Source organism: Vulpes lagopus, chromosome 3 (assembly GCF_018345385.1).
Source record: "Vulpes lagopus strain Blue_001 chromosome 3, ASM1834538v1, whole genome shotgun sequence".
Classification (NCBI taxonomy): Eukaryota; Metazoa; Chordata; class Mammalia; order Carnivora; family Canidae; genus Vulpes; species Vulpes lagopus.
This window is the reverse complement of record NC_054826.1, coordinates 58,991,170-59,010,577: the sequence shown is the minus strand read 5'-3', so window position 1 is coordinate 59,010,577 and position 19,408 is coordinate 58,991,170. Positions and strand designations below refer to the sequence as shown.

The 19,408-nt window shown below is 50.4% G+C and overlaps 1 protein-coding gene across 1 annotated transcript; it reads left to right on the top strand.

Annotated features, from left to right (window-relative positions):
• Positions 1-1,046: 1,046 nt before the first annotated feature.
• On the top strand, positions 1,047-15,495 carry SFTPD (surfactant protein D). The gene is made up of 8 exons (XM_041750449.1): positions 1,047-1,169; positions 2,950-3,151; positions 8,888-9,004; positions 9,338-9,454; positions 9,752-9,868; positions 10,261-10,377; positions 10,914-10,997; positions 13,107-15,495. The coding sequence occupies exons 2-8, from the start codon at positions 2,953-2,955 to the stop codon at positions 13,481-13,483; spliced, it is 1,128 nt and encodes a 375-aa protein (XP_041606383.1). The 5' UTR covers positions 1,047-1,169; positions 2,950-2,952; the 3' UTR covers positions 13,484-15,495.
• The last annotated feature ends 3,913 nt before the right edge of the window (positions 15,496-19,408 follow it).

Below are 19,408 nucleotides of genomic sequence, written 5' to 3'. Positions count from 1 at the left end.
AGATTCCTAAGAGAAACATGAACATCCTAGAATGGGGAGGGCTGGGTGTTAATGCTGAAAGAGCTCTGTCATTAGGAGCCGTGGTGGCTCTACTATGGATCCTGCTTCAAAAAAATTGCTGTATGGGAAACAGAAGACTTTCCCTATGAATTGAGGCATTATAGATTCTACAGTACACAAGGGGATGCCACAAAGGAGCATCAAAAGCCATGAACAAGTCAGCACCACCAATGGAGTGACCAAAAGAGAAGCTTGGAGACATGGGGCTGCTGGTTTATGGATCTAGGCAGAGAATTGATGCAAGAGATAAAGCCACATCTAGAAGCAAGCAGAGACTGCTCTGATAGCAAAGGCAAGAAGGTGGGCAACTGTCTTACAGTAACTGGAAGTTAGATTTTCCTTGGGGATGGCTGTAACAGTGTATCTATCAGCAGCTCAGGGATGAACACTGGTCACCTTAGGAATGCACAGGGCAAACTTCAGCTAAGAAGGTGGGTGATGGGGGCAAGGAAATTAAGGAAAGGCCATCCCATGAAAGGCAAGTGGGGGGTCTCTTCGAGATCTAAAGCAGGAAGCAAAAGAGTGACCCCGCCAGGTGACAGTTCCCCCAGCCACTGCCCCCACAGGCTGCAGTCTCCACAGCTCCTCCACTTGCCCCACCCCTCCTCAGATATGCCGAGGAGCTCCCAGCTCTTTCTCAATATCTGGGCAGTAACCGTTGAGGTGAAAGAGGAAGAGAAGTGGGCACAGCGGGTCCTGGATCTTGGAATCCACAGATGCGGGTTGCATTTACAACAGGTGTAGACCATTGTGCAAATGCTGGTCTTCCCTGGAGCTCAGATTTTTGGACATCTCTAAAATACAGACACTAATGATGCCCCTCAGCTTACGGGGCTTCAGGGTGGGGTATGGGTGAGGTCACAGACTGAGGGTGCTCTTTAAACTCTAAGGCAATATGTGTGTAGTGTTAACGAATATCGGTGGCAAGTTTCCAGAACCCTGGTGGGGGTGAGAGTGAGTCAACAGGAAGAAATTGCCCCACCTCTTGAAAAGAGCTCTTAGAAGAACAGGGCCGGGCGGCTCAGGTTACAAGGCAGGTATAAATAGCCAGTAGCTGCCAAGGAAAGGCCAGTTGGCCTGGAGGTCCTGGAGTCCCAGAAGAAGCAACCGTGAGTGTTTCTGTCCATTGCCCTCATTCTGTTTGCCCAATACCCGGTAACTGTCTCCCTGCCCCTATGGCTCCTCTATCCTACTGGTGCTGTGGAGGCAGGGTCTGTGGAGCTGTTCTGGTCTAGGACGCATGGCAGGCGGGGGGCGGAGGAGGGTAACGAGGAGTGCTCTTAGGGAGCCTCTCAATGCTCCCTGTGCTCTCTGGGCTGGGGGAAGGTGCATCAGCTGGATGACACCCACTCAGACCCCAGACACCATTGTCTGGAAGCCCCAGCGGAAGTGAAAGTTCAACTTCTCTCTTAGTTCCTCTCCATTTCTGATTTCTTCAGAAAGGACAGTGGTAGAGGAGAAACAGGCCAGGTCTCCACAAGCCGGGTTCTAAGCCCATCCAGGTTATCAGCTGCCTGCGGAGCAAGAACATCATGCTTCTTTCTTAGACTCAGATGTTTTACCTTAAAAACTAGACTTAAAAAAATAAATAAATAAATAAAAAATAAAAACTAGACTTACTGGACTAAGTCACAAATTTTCCAACCAAGTTTCAGAGGAGTCATTTTCTTTAAAAAGAAAAAAGAAAAAAATCTTAATCTGAAAGTTTGGCATGAGCACCGGGGGTTGAGGGGGCTGCTGCGACTCTGAAAGCCAGTGAGTTAGCTGCCTTCCTGCTACAATGGGCAGTGATGCCTTCTGTGGCATCTTGAGCTGGGGGGGTGGGGGCAGATGGCCTGTTGCTTTTCATACTTCCCTAGATTTGGGGTGCAGGGCCCCGGAGGTGAGGTAGCTGCAGCCCAGGGGACAGTGCCCTTGCTCTGGCCTGGGCCCTTTGGTGCTCATGACCACAAGTGCAGCTAAGCACTTAAGGCTTGGGAGCTCAGCTGGGTGTTTCTAGAGCTCCCAGGATGCCCAAGGAAGTGGTGAATTCAAAGCTGAAAGAGGGTACTGAACAATAGGGATCATCTCGCCCAGAATTACCAGCAGCTGTGGCAGGCACTTCTCAGGCCAGGAAAGCCCCTTCCCTGCCAGCACCTCAGCCTGCCTGGTGACCCCCTCTTCCAGGCTTTGTGCCTAGCCCCTGCCCCTCCAACAAGCTCTTTCTGTGCTCATAACTTTGTAGTTTCTCTCTGAGAGAGGAAAGAAGCCCAGTACTGGAGGTGACTCTGACCCTATACCCGTCCTGGTCTCACTTAGTCCCCAGGTACCAGTCAGATGATAACTGGATGCCCTATTGGGCCCCTGCTCGTTCTTATCCCCAAACTAGCCTTCCCTTGACTGAACCCGTTTCACATGTCCCCTTGCTCCATGAGGCCTTTCTTTTAAGTTCTCTTTGGTCATCGAGCAGAATGGTACCTGTCCCAGGGGCTCTCCTGCTGCTAACTTAGCATCTCTGAGAACTTTCACCTGCGTTCTTTGTGATTCACCCAGTGAATCCTCCTGCTGTGACATGGGCCTCAGTGAGGAATTCTACATCCTAGCCCCTGTGCCAATGACAGTGCCCTGGGGGGGGGGGGGAAGGCCCAAGAAAGGGATGGCATCTGAGACTAGCTGGCTACTGCTCTCAACCCATGTCACAAGTTCCATCTGGGTAACTCATGCTCTCCTGGGCCAGACCATATGCCCCCCCTGGGCCCTAATGTGCTTTGGGAGCCCTGCTGCTCTCAGCCCCACATGAGGGAGGGGAGGTGGAGAGGTGCTTCTCCTGACCTTCAGGAGCTGGGCCAAGGCCTAACCCAGGTCCTAGGACCAAGAGCATGTCCTTTCTTTTTCTGTTCATCTGCCTAGACCATGCTTCTCCTCCCTCTCTCCGTGCTGATCCTGCTCACACAGCCCCTGAGGCCACTGGGAGCAGAAGTGAAGACCTATTCCCAGAGAACAGCAGCCAACACCTGCACCCTGGTCATGTGTAACCCTGTGGAGAATGGCCTGCCTGGTCGTGATGGACGGGATGGGAGAGAGGGCCCCCGGGGCGAGAAGGGAGATCCAGGTAGGGCTGGGACCATGGGCTTTTCCTGGTGGAAAGCGGTAGGTATTGGAATTGTAACCAACCCAGAAATGCTGGCTGTTCTGCTGTGGAAGGCTCGGAGGTGGACTTCCTCCTCTCTAGGAGTTGGGTTTCCCCCAGGCGTTTGGTCCTTCTAAAGCACTGCTTTACCAGTTGAAAAATGACTGACTGCCCAGAGCTCCCAGGTGCCTCATTCCATGACCAGCTGCCTTGACTCCTCCCCTGGAGTCTTCTGATTCCTCTCATCGCGAGAATGAGGAAATTGTGGGTCCATGGACTTTGTGGCTCTCCAGAACCTGCTCCAGGACTTAACAGTTGTTCATCTAGATGAAATGGTGTCTGTGAGATGTGTTAAAAACTTTTAATATTGCATGAAGGATGGGAAAGAAAGAGGCTCTGTGGCCCCATACTCAGGTCTGATCAAAAGGATTTGCACTGATACCATTATGGAGAGAACGAAAGGGAGCTCACATTTCTTTGTCCAACCTCACGCTTGGGTGTGCACTGAGTCATTGATTTAACCCTCCCAAAAGTCTTACAAAGGACGTATGACTCTTATCTGGCAGGTGAGTACATTGTGACAGAGGGGCCAGATGACAGCCCATCTGGGGGGGAACAGACATGGGCCTCTGCATCAGGCCGATCTGTGCCGGACTGCTAGCTCTAGCTCTGTAGCAGGGACCCAGCCTAGGACAAGCCAGGGTCCCCGAGCCTCAGTTTGCTCATCTATAAGTGGGAATGAGATCTCTTACAAAGTGACAAATAACTGAGCCAAGGATTTATTTTTTGTTAAGTTGTTAGGATCAAGTTGTACCTTCTTTCTGGACCCATCGGGTGAGGTCTTGTGAGGTTCCTGAAGGTACTGGTTATTAAGGGAATTATCCAAGAAGGATCTGGGTCTTGGTGGCAAAGTGTCAGAATTCAGTGAACCGGCAATTAGGACAACAGGGGATTCCCCCGCCCCCCCTCCCCCCCCCAGGTGCTGGGCTAGAGCTATGGAGGGATCTACTGTGGTCTTTATCTTTCAGGACTTTGCATTTTGTTTGGGGAGGAAGGAAACTAACAACATTTTTTTTTTTAAGATTTTATTTATTTATTCATGAGAGAAACACACAGAGAGAGAGGCAGAGACACAGGCAGAGGGAGAAGCAGGCTCCCCACAAGGAGCCCGATGTGGGACTCGATCCAGCGTCCTGGGATCACGCCCTGGGCCAAAGGCAGATGCTCAACAGCTGAGCCACCCAGGTGTCCCATGGAAACTAAGAACATTTAAGCTGGAAAGAATGGGTAACGTCCCCAGGCTTTGTAGGGTAAGGGACAAGCGCTCATCTGTCTAGCTGTGCATCCTTTATACTCAGGGAGCTGCTCCCAACGTGAATGGCCAGGGGCCTGGGGGGAAGGCCATCTGGACGTGCACTCTGAAGAAGGGTGGTATTCAAGGGGTCAGCATCTTGGAGAGTCCTCCCTCTCTCTAGCCCTCAGAGGGGCCCTCTCCTACAGTCCCCCTGTGACCCCGCAGCATTGAGTGTGGCTGAGACCTACCTCTGGCGTGCAGATGCCTCCTCCTACCCCCGTGCACATTCCAAGCCCGGCCTTAGTTCGGTGCTTGGAGACCAGGGGGACCAGGGGGACCAGGCTGCCCTCTGGCTCCTGGACTGCAGGTGCACTAGTCACTCAACCACTGTGGGTCTGGGAACTCCCCGGAGAGCTTGGAGCACCTCGGCATCTCTACCCAAGTAAGTGACTGGGGCCGGAGTGTGTGTTTATGACAACGTCCCCCGCAGACGCGCAAGGTTCCAAGGACCTGCTAGAAAGGGCAAGATGGGCCAGAGAGAGAAGAGCCTAGAGCAGAAGTGGAGAGCGGAGTCGGGTCGCTGTGATAATGCCTCAGGCGTATCATGGAGGGCCAGTAAGACCCCACCTGGCTTTGGGGGCTCTATGTCCAAGACAGTCCCCTCATTCCTCAGCACCTCCAAGATTCCTGCAGTCTTTTGCAGAAGTATTCAGCAGAAGTGTCCCTCCAGGGGTGTGCATCTCCCTTGGAACAAAACCACATACTCCTCAGCAGCCCACTAGGACACTCCACCCCTGGCTACTTCTCTGACCTCACCTCCTTCTACTGCGGCCACCCTGGCTCCTTGCTGATCCCTAACCACACTCGGGCCTCTGATGAATGAGGGCCTTCTCCCTGTCTCCCCATAGCTGTCCCTGTGGGTCACTTCTCACAGACAACCTTCTCCACTAGTCTGGCCCTGACCACCTTCCTTAGAAGAAACAGCCACCACCCCCCACCCCCGTGACCCTCTCTGTGCTTTTTTTTTTTTCTCTGTGGCACTTATTCTGATCTAATAGACCATATGTTGTACACTTTAATTTTTAGGATCTGTCTCTATGCAATTGGGTTTAAGCTCCCTGAGGAAGGGATCTGATTTGGGGTCTGCTTCTTTCACTGCTGTGTCCTGCCATTGAGGATGGTGTTTTCTGTGCAGCAGAAGTTTCAGCGAGTACCTGTGGGATGAAGGAATGTGGAATGAAAGGGAGAAGGGATTTACTGCAGTTAAGACTGGCCAAATTGCTGGTCCTTAAAGCTTCCCTTCAGGTGGCATTATGGTACAGGGCTGGCCTTTGGGGGACACTAGGATGCAAAATTAGTGCTTTAGGAGGGATGGGAGCTTGCCGTTGAAGAGGGTGTCCCCTCTCATGGCCTCCAGGGCTTGTACATCATGGATTGGAAACCTCTACTGCTCCTTCTACCTGCTGCCATCCCAGCCAGGGTGGAGCCCAAGAGGGGCTCAGCCTAGGGGTAGGACATCTCCACGCCAGCACAGTGCCCTGCTGGATATGGGATGTGGGACCCATCCTGTAACCCTCTATGCTTCCATTGCTTTCCCAGTAAGGATCATAACCAGAAGCAGGACACAATGCCCTGCACAGAGCCTCTCAGCAACCATCCCAGGGAGCAGTCCCCGGCCACCAGCATGCTCTTGCTCAGGCAGGCCTGGTCCCTCCTTCCCCTAGGAGCATGGTATCCAAGTCTGAAATGTCATTTTTTCCTCTGTATGTCTCTCTAAATCTTCCGTGCTCTGAAGTCCCTTTTCTTCCTTTAGGAAGACAGCTCTGGGCATGTGTGTGTGTGTGTGTGCTGGGGTTGGGGTGATGATGTGATGGGACGAGGGACACCTTGTGAATTGTCCTCCTCACTCATTACCTGTGCCTCACAGCTGAAAATCCTATTACACATCCCATGCAGACCGGGGTCTGGTGCTGATATTTGCATCTCACCCAGCACTGACCACACAGTTGTATTCCATAGATGGTTTCTTAGTGAACAAGTAAGTGAATGAACAAGTCAGCACCACCTGTCAAGTGTCATTTCTTTTTGCACATGAATGTTCATAGCAGCTTTATTCACAATAGCCCAAATGCCCAGCAACAGGTGGATGGATGAACGAGATGTGTTCTGTCCATACGGTGGAACATTACTCAGCCATACAAGGGAACGAAGCACTGAGACACACTGCCAAGTGGATGACCCTCAAAAATGTCACTCCAAGTTAAAAAAGCCCGATACCAAAGGTCATATGTTGCATGATTCCATGTATAGGAAATAGAGACAGAAGGTAGAGTAGTGGTGTCCAGGGGCTGCGAGGAGGCGAATTGGGGGTAGTGGCTTAGTGGCTATAGTTTCTTTCAAGGGAGACAAAATGATATTGAACTCAGTAGAGGAGGTAGTTGTGCATCTTGGTGAGTGTGCTAACTGCCACTGAATTGTGTGCTTTGAAAAGGTTAATGTTATATGAATTTCATCTCACTAAAAAAGAAAGAAAGAAAGAAAGAAAGAAAGAAAGAAAGAAAGAAAGAGAAAAAAAAGCAAATGAGCAGAACCAAGTATAAAATTAAAAAAAAAAAGATTTTATTAATTTATTGGAGAGCCAGTGAGTGAGCACTGGGGAGGTGCAGAGGGAGAGGGAGAAGCAGATTCCCCGCTGAGCAGGGAGCCCTGAGGCAGGGCTCAATCTCAGGACTCTTAAGCACTGATCTTTGCCCCCGAGTCTTTTGGGGGTAAATCTTGAGTAACTTCAGACATTGGCAGCCTTTCTGGAGGTAACAGGTCTTTCTAAAAATGCTTGATCATTTTTCCAATACAAAAATAATATGTGAAAAAAAAATAATATGTGGTCACTAAAGAAACAATAAGAAGAAAGTTAAAATTATCTTGTGTCACTAGGGAAGGAGCAACTGGTAACACTTTTGTATATACTTTCCCTGGGTCTTTCCAATGGGTCCTGCATGTGCACATGCCCCACACACATCACGCACATGTAGGTACTTATGAAACCGGATCACATTGCACAGTAGGTCATAATTTGGTCTCTTTCCTCTAGGTTCAAGAGCATATTGCATTGCTTTTTCTTTTTTAATTGAGGTATAATTGACATATAACATATTAGTTTCCAATCTATAGCATAATGATTCAATATTTGCACATATTGTGAAATGATCACAAGAAGTCTTGTCAAAGTCCATCACCACACAGAGTATGTTTTTTTTTCTTGCCGTGATAAGAACTTTTAAGATCTACTCTCTGAACAGCTTTCACATATACAATACAGTATTATTAACTCTAGTCGCCATGCTGCCCATGACATCCCCAGAACTTATTTTATAACTGGACATTTGTACCTTTTTACCACCACGAGCCTTTCTGCCCACTTCCCAAAACCACCTCTAGAAACCACCAATCTGTTCTCTATATCTATGAGTTTGTTGTTTTTGTTTGTTGGTTGGCTTATCTATTTAGTTTCTACATATAAGTGAAATCGTATGATATTTGTCTCTCTCTGTCTGATTTATTTCATCTAGCATAACGCCCTGAACATCGATCCACATTATGGCAAATGGCAAGATTTCATTCTTTTTTTTTTTTTATGGCCGAATAATATTCCATTGTGTGTATACCTGCCTTTTCTCCATCCGTTCATCCATCGATGGACACCTAGGCTCTAAGCCATCTCCATGTCTTGGCTATTGTAATGGCCCAGTGAACAATGCTGCAGTGAACACGGGGGTACAGATATCTTTTTGAATTAGTGTTTTGGTTTTCTTTAGATAAATACACAGAAGGGGAATTGCTGGATCACATAGCAGCTCTATTTTTAATTTTTTGAAGCTTCATTCTGTTTTCCACAGTGGCTGCACCCCATTAACGTTCCTACTAACAGTGCACAAGGGTTCCCTTGTCTCCATATCTTGGCCAACATTTGTTATCTCTTGTCTTTTTTTATAATAACCATTCTAACAGGTGTGAGGTGATATTGCAGCTTTGATTTACATTTCCCTGATGATTAGTGCCAGGTGTCGTTTTTGATGTGAACTTTAGTTCTGGGGAGGGGAGAAGAGGGTCCATGATCAACAGTAAATGCTGATAGATTGCCTGTTAAAAATGCTGACAAATTGCCTGCTATAAATACTATGGACAAGCCAAGTCAGATAAGTCTTGGCTTGAATCCACGACCAACTGTGGCCAGCCAATTTCCTCACCTGTAAAATGGAGATGTGGACACCCATTTCCTGGACCACCATTGGACCAAGGAGTATGGAGATGGAATGTCTACACCCTGTAGAACCTTGAAGGCATGCAAGGGGCCTGACTGTACAGGCAACTGGCACCTCCTGGGACTAAGGCCAGATTTATACCCATCTCTTCTGCCACTACAGGTTCACCAGGAGCAGTGGGGAGAGCAGGGATGCCTGGACCAGCTGGCCCAGTTGGGCCCAAAGGAGACAATGGCTCTGCTGGAGAGCCTGGACTGAAGGGAGACTCTGGACCATCCGGTGAGCAGCTGAGCATGGAATGCAGATGCCTGCAGGTGGTGCTGCTGCCACTGGGCTCTGCTGATAGATGTGCACAGATCCCATCCCAAGAAGAAGGCAGAAGGCTGTTCTGAAGGTGGCTCTGGGTTATTTCAGGGAGAACTACTACTAGAACTACTACTACTACTACTAGTACTACTACTACTACTACTAGAACTACTACTACTAGAACTACTGTTGGCATCATCTATAATGCTGCTGCCTCTCTGACTTCTATCATTCCTCTCATCTTCTCATGTACTCCCACTTCCAATATAATTTAGAGTCACTGACTAGGCCGGTCCTTTTCCCCAGGACCTCCAGGACCTCGAGGTATGCCTGGTCCAGCTGGCAGAGAGGGCCCAGCTGGGAAGCAAGGGGATGTAGGACCTCAAGGCCCACCAGGTCCACAAGGAGAGGCTGGGCCCAAAGGTAGGTGGTTGCTATGCAGCTGGTCTGGGAGGGAGAAGGAATATAGTGACGGTCCAGGAGGTGACCTAAGGCAAGCTCATAGTAGCAGGAAAAGCCCAGACTGTCAGCCCTCGGTAGGCCACATCGTGGCTTCTTCCCCCCACATTCTCACATGGATGTTTTCCTGTTCACCTCCATGGAGGAACCCCAGTAAGGAGCACCTTCTCCCCAGGTCTCTGTCCCCCTGGAGCAGTGGGTGAAACCTCCACTACTGAACACACTCTCAGCAGCACTTGTCCCAATTTGTTCCTTCTTTAGGAGAAGTGGGTATGCCTGGCAAGCAGGGGTCTGCAGGGATGACAGGCCCCACAGGTGTTAAAGGAGAGACAGGTGCCCCTGGTGAGCGTGGAGTCCCTGGAGTCGCTGGGGAAGCAGGTGAGTGATGGAGGGAGTGAGGCCTGGGCTCCGGTGCTCTTGTGTCCCCCTGACGCTGTCTGTGGATGGCCACCCCTCCACCACCTCCACTTATCGTGTCAGAGCTGGTGTTACTGTGAGGTGGGGAGAGTCTATGTTCAAGGAGGGTGACTGCTGGGCCCTGGGAGCCATCTGCATCCAGGGAGAGTGACTCGTGAGCAATAGCGACAGTATGGGTGCAGGAGTTTGGTCGTTGGGTGCTAGGGCAGTGTGTGGAGAGGGTGCCTGGCTGGGTTGTGGGAGCAGTCTATAGGGGAAGGGGTGCTGTAGGCCAGTTGGACAATTCAGATACGGGAAGGGTAAAAATGCTGGAAAACATGTACAGAGCTCATCCAGCTCTTCTGTGATCCCAGGACCTGCTGGAGCCATGGGCCCGCCGGGACCTCCAGGTGCCAAAGGGTCCCCTGGGCTGAAGGGGGACAAAGGTGCTCCTGGGGACAGAGGAGCAAAGGGAGAGAGCGGGCTTCCGGGTAAGTTGGTATCTGTCAGATTTGGGAGCTCCCACGGGTGGGGGCAGGGGGAGGGAGGTGGCACTCTTTCTATCAGGACAGCCTATCTTCTTGGACTTCAGCCCCATTAGGCATGGGAAGTGGGTGGAAAGCAGGAAAGCTAGCTGGCAGGAAGGCCGGAGAATTAGGAGTGAGGCTAAAACCCTGGGTGGCTTTTCCATCTGATCAACTGGGGAAAGCATATTCCCCTTCCCAATGCAAAGGATAGCTTTGAGTATCAAATACCCCAGTGGATGGGAAGTGTCATGGGGTGTAGTTTCCATGAGGCACAGGGACCTACTCACCAGACAGACAGTGTGTTCACAGCAGAAGCCGCAGGAAATCTGGGGCCAACAGGGATCAGCTGTGTCAGCAGATGGGCTTCTAAGGACCCATCCTGGCTCCTTGCCCCACCCTCGGTTTGCACCTGCACCTGGGCACCCTTCCCTGAGGCCTAGGCTCTGAGCTGATCCCAGGCTATGCTGGACTTACCTTCCCTCGGCCTCTCTCTTCTGCAGACATCACTGCTCTGAGGCAGCAGGTGGAGGCCTTACAGCAACAGGTACAAAACCTCCAGAATGCCTTGTCTCAGTATAGGAAAGGTAAGTTCCTGGACCTGAACCAAGCCAGGCACCAGGGCTAGGCCCTCGACTGGGTCTGGGCCTTGGTTTGGCATTGGCTGGGCTTGGGTCTAGAACTGGCATGGGTTGTGACCATATTTAGGGCCGGGCCTGGCTCTGGGGCAGGGTCTGGGGCTGAGAATAGGGCTGGGACAGAGCAGTGCAGCCACATACTCCAGGATCTGGAAGTAGATACAAGAGACAAATAGGAGGATGTGCCCATATCACCAGTTCAGTGGGGTGACGGAAGTATGGTGGAGGTTATCCAGGTCTGGGATGCCCCCCAACATCATAGCCACCTGGGACCCGGTCAATGCCCTGAGCCCTGTGCAGTTCAGCAGACCCTCATCCCTGCCTACCCTTGGACCCCAACCCAGGAGGCGTTTCTTACATCTGTGGGACCCGGGGTGTGAGTGCCCAGAGATGTTGCTTCACAGCCCAAGGCAGCAGAGAAGCCAGACGCTGTCCCGTGAGCTGGGGCTGGGATCCTGCCCTTGGGGCTCAAGGCTGGTGGGGGCCTGGCCTTGCTGTGTGGCCATGAAGCACCTCACCCTGGACATGCCCTTGATTCTGGTCCTTGGGTATTTTGAGCAGAGATTCTTAGACCCTGGAATGCTGCAGAGTCAGGGGTCCCCAGGAGCACACCCCTGAGTGTCCTGTGCCTTTAGAAACCCCCCTCAGTCCTTGGCTGCCCCTCCTCCTCCTCTGCTCTCCCCGAGTCTACATCATTCATCCAACCTCCCTGATCCAAAAAAGAAAGGAGTTTTCTGAAGGGGTAAGGGGGCCCGACTGAGTAGGACGCAGGGCTGGCCCTTAAGTACCAAAGTCGCAAGGATGAGAGTTTTAGGTATTGGGTAGTCTTCCTCCCTCCACAAACATATTTGTGCATGTTCACTCTGCTGCAAACCAAGGGGAACGTGTCCCTGGGCACCGGCCACGTGTGTGGACACCGGCCCTAGGCATCACTGACCCCGCACCATGACATACGTGAGCACGAGCATGTGCATCTGGGTGGTTGGTGCTGCCGTGGACATTCACAGGGTTCGAGTGCCAGGAACATAAAATCCAGTAATGGCTCACGGACCCTTGCCCTGGCCCTGTCCAGGGTGCTCTGAGAGCCATCCTGGGCCTGTGTGGAAGCTACTCAGAGAAGGGCAGCGGGTCAGGGAGCAGCCTGAGCCCTTGCAGCCCGAGCCCTTGCAGCCCGGGGAGGCCAGGGCACAGCCCTCGAGGGAGCCCTGAAGATTTCCACGCCTGAGCCCCAAGCCAAAGGGATGGGAATGGCATGAACTGAGAAGACGTACTTGATATGTCACGAGGGTAATGCTTCTGTGAAGTGGGCCCCCGTTTTAGAATTGAAGAATCAGAAACCCTGAAATGGAAGTAACTTCCCCCTGTGCCCCCAGAAGCCATTGTCAGGCCGGGGTGGGACACCTGGCTTCCGATTCCCAAATGGGGCTCTCCCAGAACTGATGCCCTCGGCCCCCTGCCACCTGTTGGGTGCCTTCATCCCCCTGGGACCCAGCACCCCAGGGAAGCTGACTGGCTGGGGGCAGAGCCCACGTGGGCACCAAGGAGCCAGTGTGGGGCTGCAGTGAGCGCAGGGATTGGCACCCTGGGGCTCTCAGGGCCCCCCTTCCCCCACCGGCTCAGACGCAAGGTCTGTTTTTCACACTCTCAGAAACTGCTCCAGCTGCCACGCTGTCACGTCCCCAGCCAAAGTCCTCCCAATCCCCCTTGGCCCCAGCACACAAAGTGGGGTGAAGCAGAAGGGGTGTGTCCAGCTCTGGTGTCCCAGCAAACAAGGGTTAACCCTAACCCTGCATGTGATGGGCCCGTGACCCTGGGCCTCTTACTCAGCCTCCCTGAGCTCCAGTGTCCTCCGCTGTAGCTGCAGGCCGCAGGACCCCGCCCGGGGTGCACTGCGAGTCAGGGCTGCCTGGGAACCAAGCGCCTGGCTGTCATCCTAGGGGGGCTCTGACCCTCCCGGGGGAGGCCTGGGGTGGAGGCTCCGCTGGGGCGCGGAGGCCTGGGAGGCCCTGAGCCGGGCCCGGCGCCGCCACGCCCCACCTGCCTCCCCTCCTCTCTTAGTGGACCTCTTCCCCGATGGCCGGGGTATCGGGAAGAAGATCTTCAAGACGGCGGGCGTGGAAAAGAGTTTCCAAGAGGCACAGCAGCTGTGTACGCAGGCGGGGGGACAGATGGCCTCCCCGCGCTCGGCCGCCGAGAACGAGGCCCTGCGGCAGCTGGTCGCCACGCAGAACAAGGCTGCTTTCCTGAGCATGACGGACGCCAGGAAGGAGGGCACGTTCACCTACCCCTCGGGGGAGCCCCTGGTCTACACCAACTGGGCCCCGGGGGAGCCCAACAACAACGGCGGCTCGGAGGACTGCGTGGAGATCTTTACCAACGGCAAGTGGAACGACAAGGTCTGCGGGGAGCAGCGCCTGGTGGTCTGCGAGTTCTGAGTCCGGGGGTTGCGGGGGGTGCCTGGCCCGAGCGGCCCACACCTGCACGCGCCCGGCCATCTGGGAGGCCAGGAGGCTGGCCCTGCACGCCGCTCCCGGCCACCGGCGTCACGCGTGGGACACCTGCCGGAGGAAGAAGGGCCCGCTGCTTTCCCAGTTGCAAGGAATAAAGTTGGCTCCCCAAGACCTCCCGGTGGCAAAATCCAGTGGCTCTCCTCTTCTCCTCCAGCTGTCAGCCAGGCTTGGCCAGCTGGCGGCACCCTGGCCTCCACTCCTCCTCCTCTGAGCTTCCAGGGCGGCCTCTTGCTTCCTGTCCTCTCAGCCTCCTCAGCCTCTTTCGCTCCTCCCGCCTCCCCCCCTTGACCATTGAATGGAGAGGGGGGCCTTTGCTCCCCCTCTGTTCTCTCCTGGCCTGACTCTTGCTCCAGGTGGAACTCATTCTGTCCAAGGCTTCGGATTCCTTCTCCTGACGGCTCCCACATGCATGGCCCTGTTTGGGGGACCTCCCTAAACCCCAGGTTCCTCCAGCCAATGCGAGCTGGAGCCCTGGGGCGCTTAGGCCTCAGTGGCAGCCTCCTGCTTCCAGGCTGGAGCCCAGGAAGCAGCAGAGCACAGTGAGATGACCTGACAGCGAGCGTCTGCCTCCCCTGACTGCACGGCCTTATGCGGGGAGCCTGGGCCTCATCCTTGCAGGACCCAGGATCTCTCTCTCTCTCTCTCCCTGTATCATTCAACTGTCTCTTGGTTTACAGAAGGGAGTTCCATCCCCACAGCCCTAGATCGATCTGAAATCTCAGACATGGAGGGAGTCCGACCATGCTCACATTTATCCCCAACTGCCGTCTGGCCTCACAGTTCCAGAAACGTTCCTTCTCCACTCTGCCCCAGAGGGAATCTAGTCAAATTACTATATTACTACAACTGTAGTCTAGTTCCTCATTTTACAGTTATGGAAACCAGGACACAGATCGAGCAGAGGGTGGCAAGGCCACAGGCAATGCCAGCGCTACAGCTCAGTCATGACAAAAGTCATTTGACCTCAAAGCTTACACTTTTGGCCTGTAAGTTTGTAGGCCAAAGGCCTCTGTATCAATTTAGTCAATTTTATTGACACACTACTGCAAAAAACATTTTTTTTGTATTTTCTTTCTAAAACTTTTTAATTTTAATTCTAGTTAGTTAACATACAGTGTTATATTGGTTTCAAGTGTATAATATAGTAATTCAGCACTTCCATACATTCTCCTATGCTCATCATGACAAGTACTACAAAAAATGTAAATGACACCCATGCTTAAGAGATTGGAATGACACCTGGATGAAGCATAGGCTCACAGGAGAGGGCAAAAAATGTCGTCCCTGGATAGAAAGCCAACCACTCTCTCCTTTGTTCCCAGAGACCATGAGATCTGCCCTTTCTGGCCCTTCCTCAATGGGTCCCCCAGGTCCTCTGCTCAACATCCTACAGCCACATCTCATACATAGAACAACATGCCTGAAAACAAAAGCTTCATCTCCCATCAGCATGCAGCTCAGGCTCTCTGCCAAGATCTTTCTCCTGTCACTAAAGAAATCCCCAATTCCTGGCAGCTTCTGAATGTAAGTCAGTTCCACACTAAGAGTAAACAACTCTCCAGCACAGAGGCCACACCTGGACACACTCATTGAGGGAGCTTAGAAAGACCTTTTTTAAAAAAAATTGCAAGTAAGAAAAACAACTGAATCTAGCTTTAAGCAAAATAGGAACATTTCTTCTAAGAACAGAGAGTCCTGAATTGGCCCAAGGAGGATAGGGAGACCACAGGCAGCATCGTGCTGTCTCCCTGGCTTCTGCACCCCACCCTGCGGATCCTTGCCTCTTCCTCCTTCCACATCAGCTTCCTCTTCTTCCCAGGCCCTTGACAGCCCAGCGTTGGGAAACATGTGTCACAGAGATTGCCACACAGAGATTAGAAATTCTTGCTTGATAAGCAATTCAAAAATCCTATAAAAATAAATCTCTTTCAGATGCCTGCCTCTGGTTCAATCACTTAAACTTGGAGGTTGGGACCACACAGGACAATATGGCCACTGGGATCCATGTAAGGTCATGGTAGTTTGGGCAGACGCTCAACCCATTGCTACGCTTAAGTCCTAAGCCTATTTCTTAGTGCAGAAAGAGTGAAGAACTCAGTAGGAAGGAAAGAAATCTATAGTGTTGAAGGCTGGGGATGCAGATACCCAAACCCTAAGAAGAGGATCTATCTGCACTGTGGGGCCACAGGGGCTTGGTTTGTTCTTTGGCACCAAGAACAAGGAAGAGGCCTCCTTTGCACTTATATCACAGGCAAAAGTCAACACGAATCTTAAACATTATTGGCTCTATCCCAACTATAGTAACCATGGTCCTGGTTTCGTAGCCTAGGTGCCAACTGAATCCAGGGCTGTGTGATTCTTACATTCTCGGGACATGTCGTGACTCTCACGTGCCAGGTGACCTCGTGCGAGCAGGCTGGGATCCTTCCATGTCTGGACGAGGACAACCACAGCCGTTTCATAGGCAAACCCCTGTTCAGTTTCATAGAGGATTCTCAAGTCATCCTCTGGTTCTCAACCCTCCCATCACCAAACCAGCCCACATCCCATGATGAACAGCCAGTGGGGAGCCCTCTGATGTTTGCTTTTTCAGGATCCTAGCTTTGTTCTGAATTCCCTTGACATAAAATGGAATTGCTTTTATAAAAAAGTGGAGTTGCTTACGTCGAGGGCATTCTCCATCACTCTTACTTTCTGGATGTCCATAACCCGAAGTTAACAGTGTGCTTGATTTTTCAAGCTACCTATGTCTTATCTACAAGAGCAGAGAAAGCAAGTATCTATCAGGAGCAGTAAAATATGAATTTATATGTCAAGTGTTTGTCCAGGCACTGGATTCAAAGATGAAAATAGCTGGTTATGCTCTCCTAGATGCTGCAGCCCCGCACATCCATAACATTAGAGATAAGCTGTGGAATGTGCTCCAGCAATGGGCAATCGAGATCCTCCATAAGTAGATCCAGAAGGAGCGGGTGGCTCTAAAGCCCTTAGCCAAGAGAATAGGGAGTTGTCTCCTTGTGCAATCGCCAGGCTGCTCAGACTCTCACTATTGTTCAGGAGAATCACCTGTGATACTGAGGCCTCTGGAGGGCTAATAGCAGGTATTTTGTTGATTCTACTGTTTCCCACCAATATTTCAACAAGAGAGGTCTTACGAAGGCAGGCCTGGGACATGTGTCACCTCTGGGTAGACGCAGATGAGGACCAGTGCACGTTCCTCAAATGCCCTCTATTCTGCTGTCACTATGATTGCAGAAGCATTGGTGGCTATAAAGTTACGGTACAATCTGGCATCCTGGAAGCCTGAGCAAATTCAAGGAGAACAACCGCCCTTGTGGACCCAAGGGGATCACATGGACCCACTTGGGCTCCAAGTGAGACTTGGGGGTTGTTATTGCTGCACCTGTAGCCCATCCTTCTCCATGACACCTTGAACAGTAGCTGCCTGGCCTTGCCTTCAGTGCCTTCCATTTACTTAACCAGTGTAGTCTCTCCGACTCCCTGGCTCAGACAACTTTGAGGGACAGAGCGACTCATGAGGGCCCTGCCTGGGGAAAATGGTACTTTGCATATTTTTTAGTACATCGACAGAATGAATGGAGTAAATACATGAAGGAGTTGAGTGAATGAAATCCTTAATTCCCACTTGCAAGTCTGTGTGTAGGGATAAATAAAGTGTTTTCAAAATACTTCCAGGCCCTTTGATCTGAGGAAATTGCACTGTGTTTTCACCACCAGGATTTCTGACCTTTTACGAGTTCCCTGACCACTGCATTTCAGGTGTGAGTGGCTGAGCCTAGGCCAGGGCCGAAAGGTCAGGTGGCAGCCTGGGGCCGAGCACAGGCACTCTGTGACCAGAGGGCTGCAGGGGCAAGGCAAGAAGGGGAAGGAAAAACTGGGGCTGGGTTTTGAGCCAGCCTCCTACTTGGCCGCCCAGATGCCTACCCACCCCTGCCCACCCACCCAGAGGGAAGTGAGTTCAGCAAATACTCCATCCCAAGTCCTATGAGAATCTCATCAAGTGATTCCCAAGCTCTTAGGAAAGAGTTGTTCCTAAGCTGCCCTCATCCTAGAACAGTGAGAAAAATTAAAAAAATAATGAGAATGGGGATGCTTGGGTAGCTCAGGTCATGATCTCAGGGTCATGGGATCAAGGTCCACATCCAGCTCTGCACTCAATATGGAGTCTGTTTGTCCCTGTCTCTCTCCCTCCCTTCCCCCACTCACATGTGCATGTACTCTGTCTCTCTCTCAAATAAATAAAATCTTAAAAAAATAAAAATAAAAAAATAATGAGAAAGGATTTGGTCATCTTACATTAAAAAGTTTTTTTAAGAATTTTATTTATTTGAGAGAGAGAAAGCATGAGATAAAGAGCATGAGTAGGGAGAGGGCAGAGGAAGAGGGAGACACAGGCTCCCCACTGAGCAGGGAGCCCAATGTAGGGCTCAATCCTGGGACCCTGGGATCATGACCTGAGCTGAAGGCAGATGCTTAACTGATTGAACCACTCAGGTGCCCCATTAAAAGGTTTTATAAAGCTAACCTACTTAGTGTATTAGTGACACTGAAATAGAGACAGCATTGTAAAAACCCACCAAGCCCAAACACAGGTCCAAGGATATATATGTATATACATATATATCAACCTTGCATGATGAAAATAGAGTATCAAAATAGTAGAAAGATGATGATTGCTCAGTTACTAATGCTGAGGTAAATGGTTAAACATTTAGAGGAAAAATAAAATCAGATTCTTTTACTTACATATACAAATCAAAATCAAAAGAAAATGTAAGCCATGATTTCTATAGTCTTGGAGAGGAAAAGAGCTATCTAAGAGTGGTATCAGAGAAGAAAACCCAAAACAATAATATTGATAAAATCAGACCAACACAAAAAAATACATAAAACTTCTCTGCCAAAAAGCAAAAGCCAAGATATAATGAAAATTAAAGTGTCGATTTATTTGCAAAGTACATAAGAGAAAAAACAATAAGACACTGATGAATAAGCAGGAAAAATGGGATAAGAATAATAAGAAAAAAATTCTTAAAAGAAGGAATACTGATGTCTAATAGTATTGAAACACACACAAAAAAAGCGAAATCTTAGTAGTAATTTAAAAAGAAACTAGGGGGATCCCTGGGTGGCGCAGTGGTTTGGTGCCTGCCTTTGGCCCAGGGCACGATCCTGGAGAACCAGGATCGAGTCCCACATCGGGCTCCCGGTGCATGGAGCCTGCTTCTTCCTCTGCCTGTGTCTCTGCCTCTCTCTCTCTCTCTGTGACTATCATAAATAAATAAAAATTAAAAAAAAATTAAAAAAAAAAAAAAAAAAAGAAAAAGAAACTAGGGCAGTGCGGGTGGCTCAGTGGTTTAGCGCCTGCCTTTGGCCCAGGGCATGATCCTGGAGACCCAGGATCGAGTCCCACGTCGGGCTCCCTGCTTGGAGCCTGCTTCTCCCTCTGCCTGTGTCTCTGCCTCTGTGTGTGTGTGTCTCTCATGAATAAATAAATAAAATCTTAAAAAAGAAAATAAAAATAAAAAAAAGCTAAATCTAACAACAGCAAGTGTCCCAAAATCTATGGACGAGAGTTATATTCAAGGGATATATACTTTACTTTCATTATTACAAAAAAATTTTAAAGTGTGAACTGAAAATAATCGAACCAAATATTCATCTTTCTAAAACAAAATTTTCAAACAGCAAAAAGCAAAGGAAGGACAAAACAAATAAAGTGAAACTAATGAAATACAAAATCAATAAAAATGATAGAAATGAGAAATTAACGGAGAAGCCAGATATCTTAAAGCCGAATGAGAAAAATACATCTTGATAAATTTAAAT

Bases quoted from the DNA above. Each gene is read 5' to 3' on its own strand.
- SFTPD (XM_041750449.1), top strand. From the start codon at position 2,953: ATGCTTCTCCTCCCTCTCTCCGTGCTGATCCTGCTCACACAGCCCCTG. The intron at 9,455-9,751 runs GTAGGTGGTTGC...TTCCTTCTTTAG, and splicing joins AGGAGAGGCTGGGCCCAAAG to GAGAAGTGGGTATGCCTGGC. The intron at 10,378-10,913 runs GTAAGTTGGTAT...TCTCTTCTGCAG, and splicing joins GGGAGAGAGCGGGCTTCCGG to ACATCACTGCTCTGAGGCAG.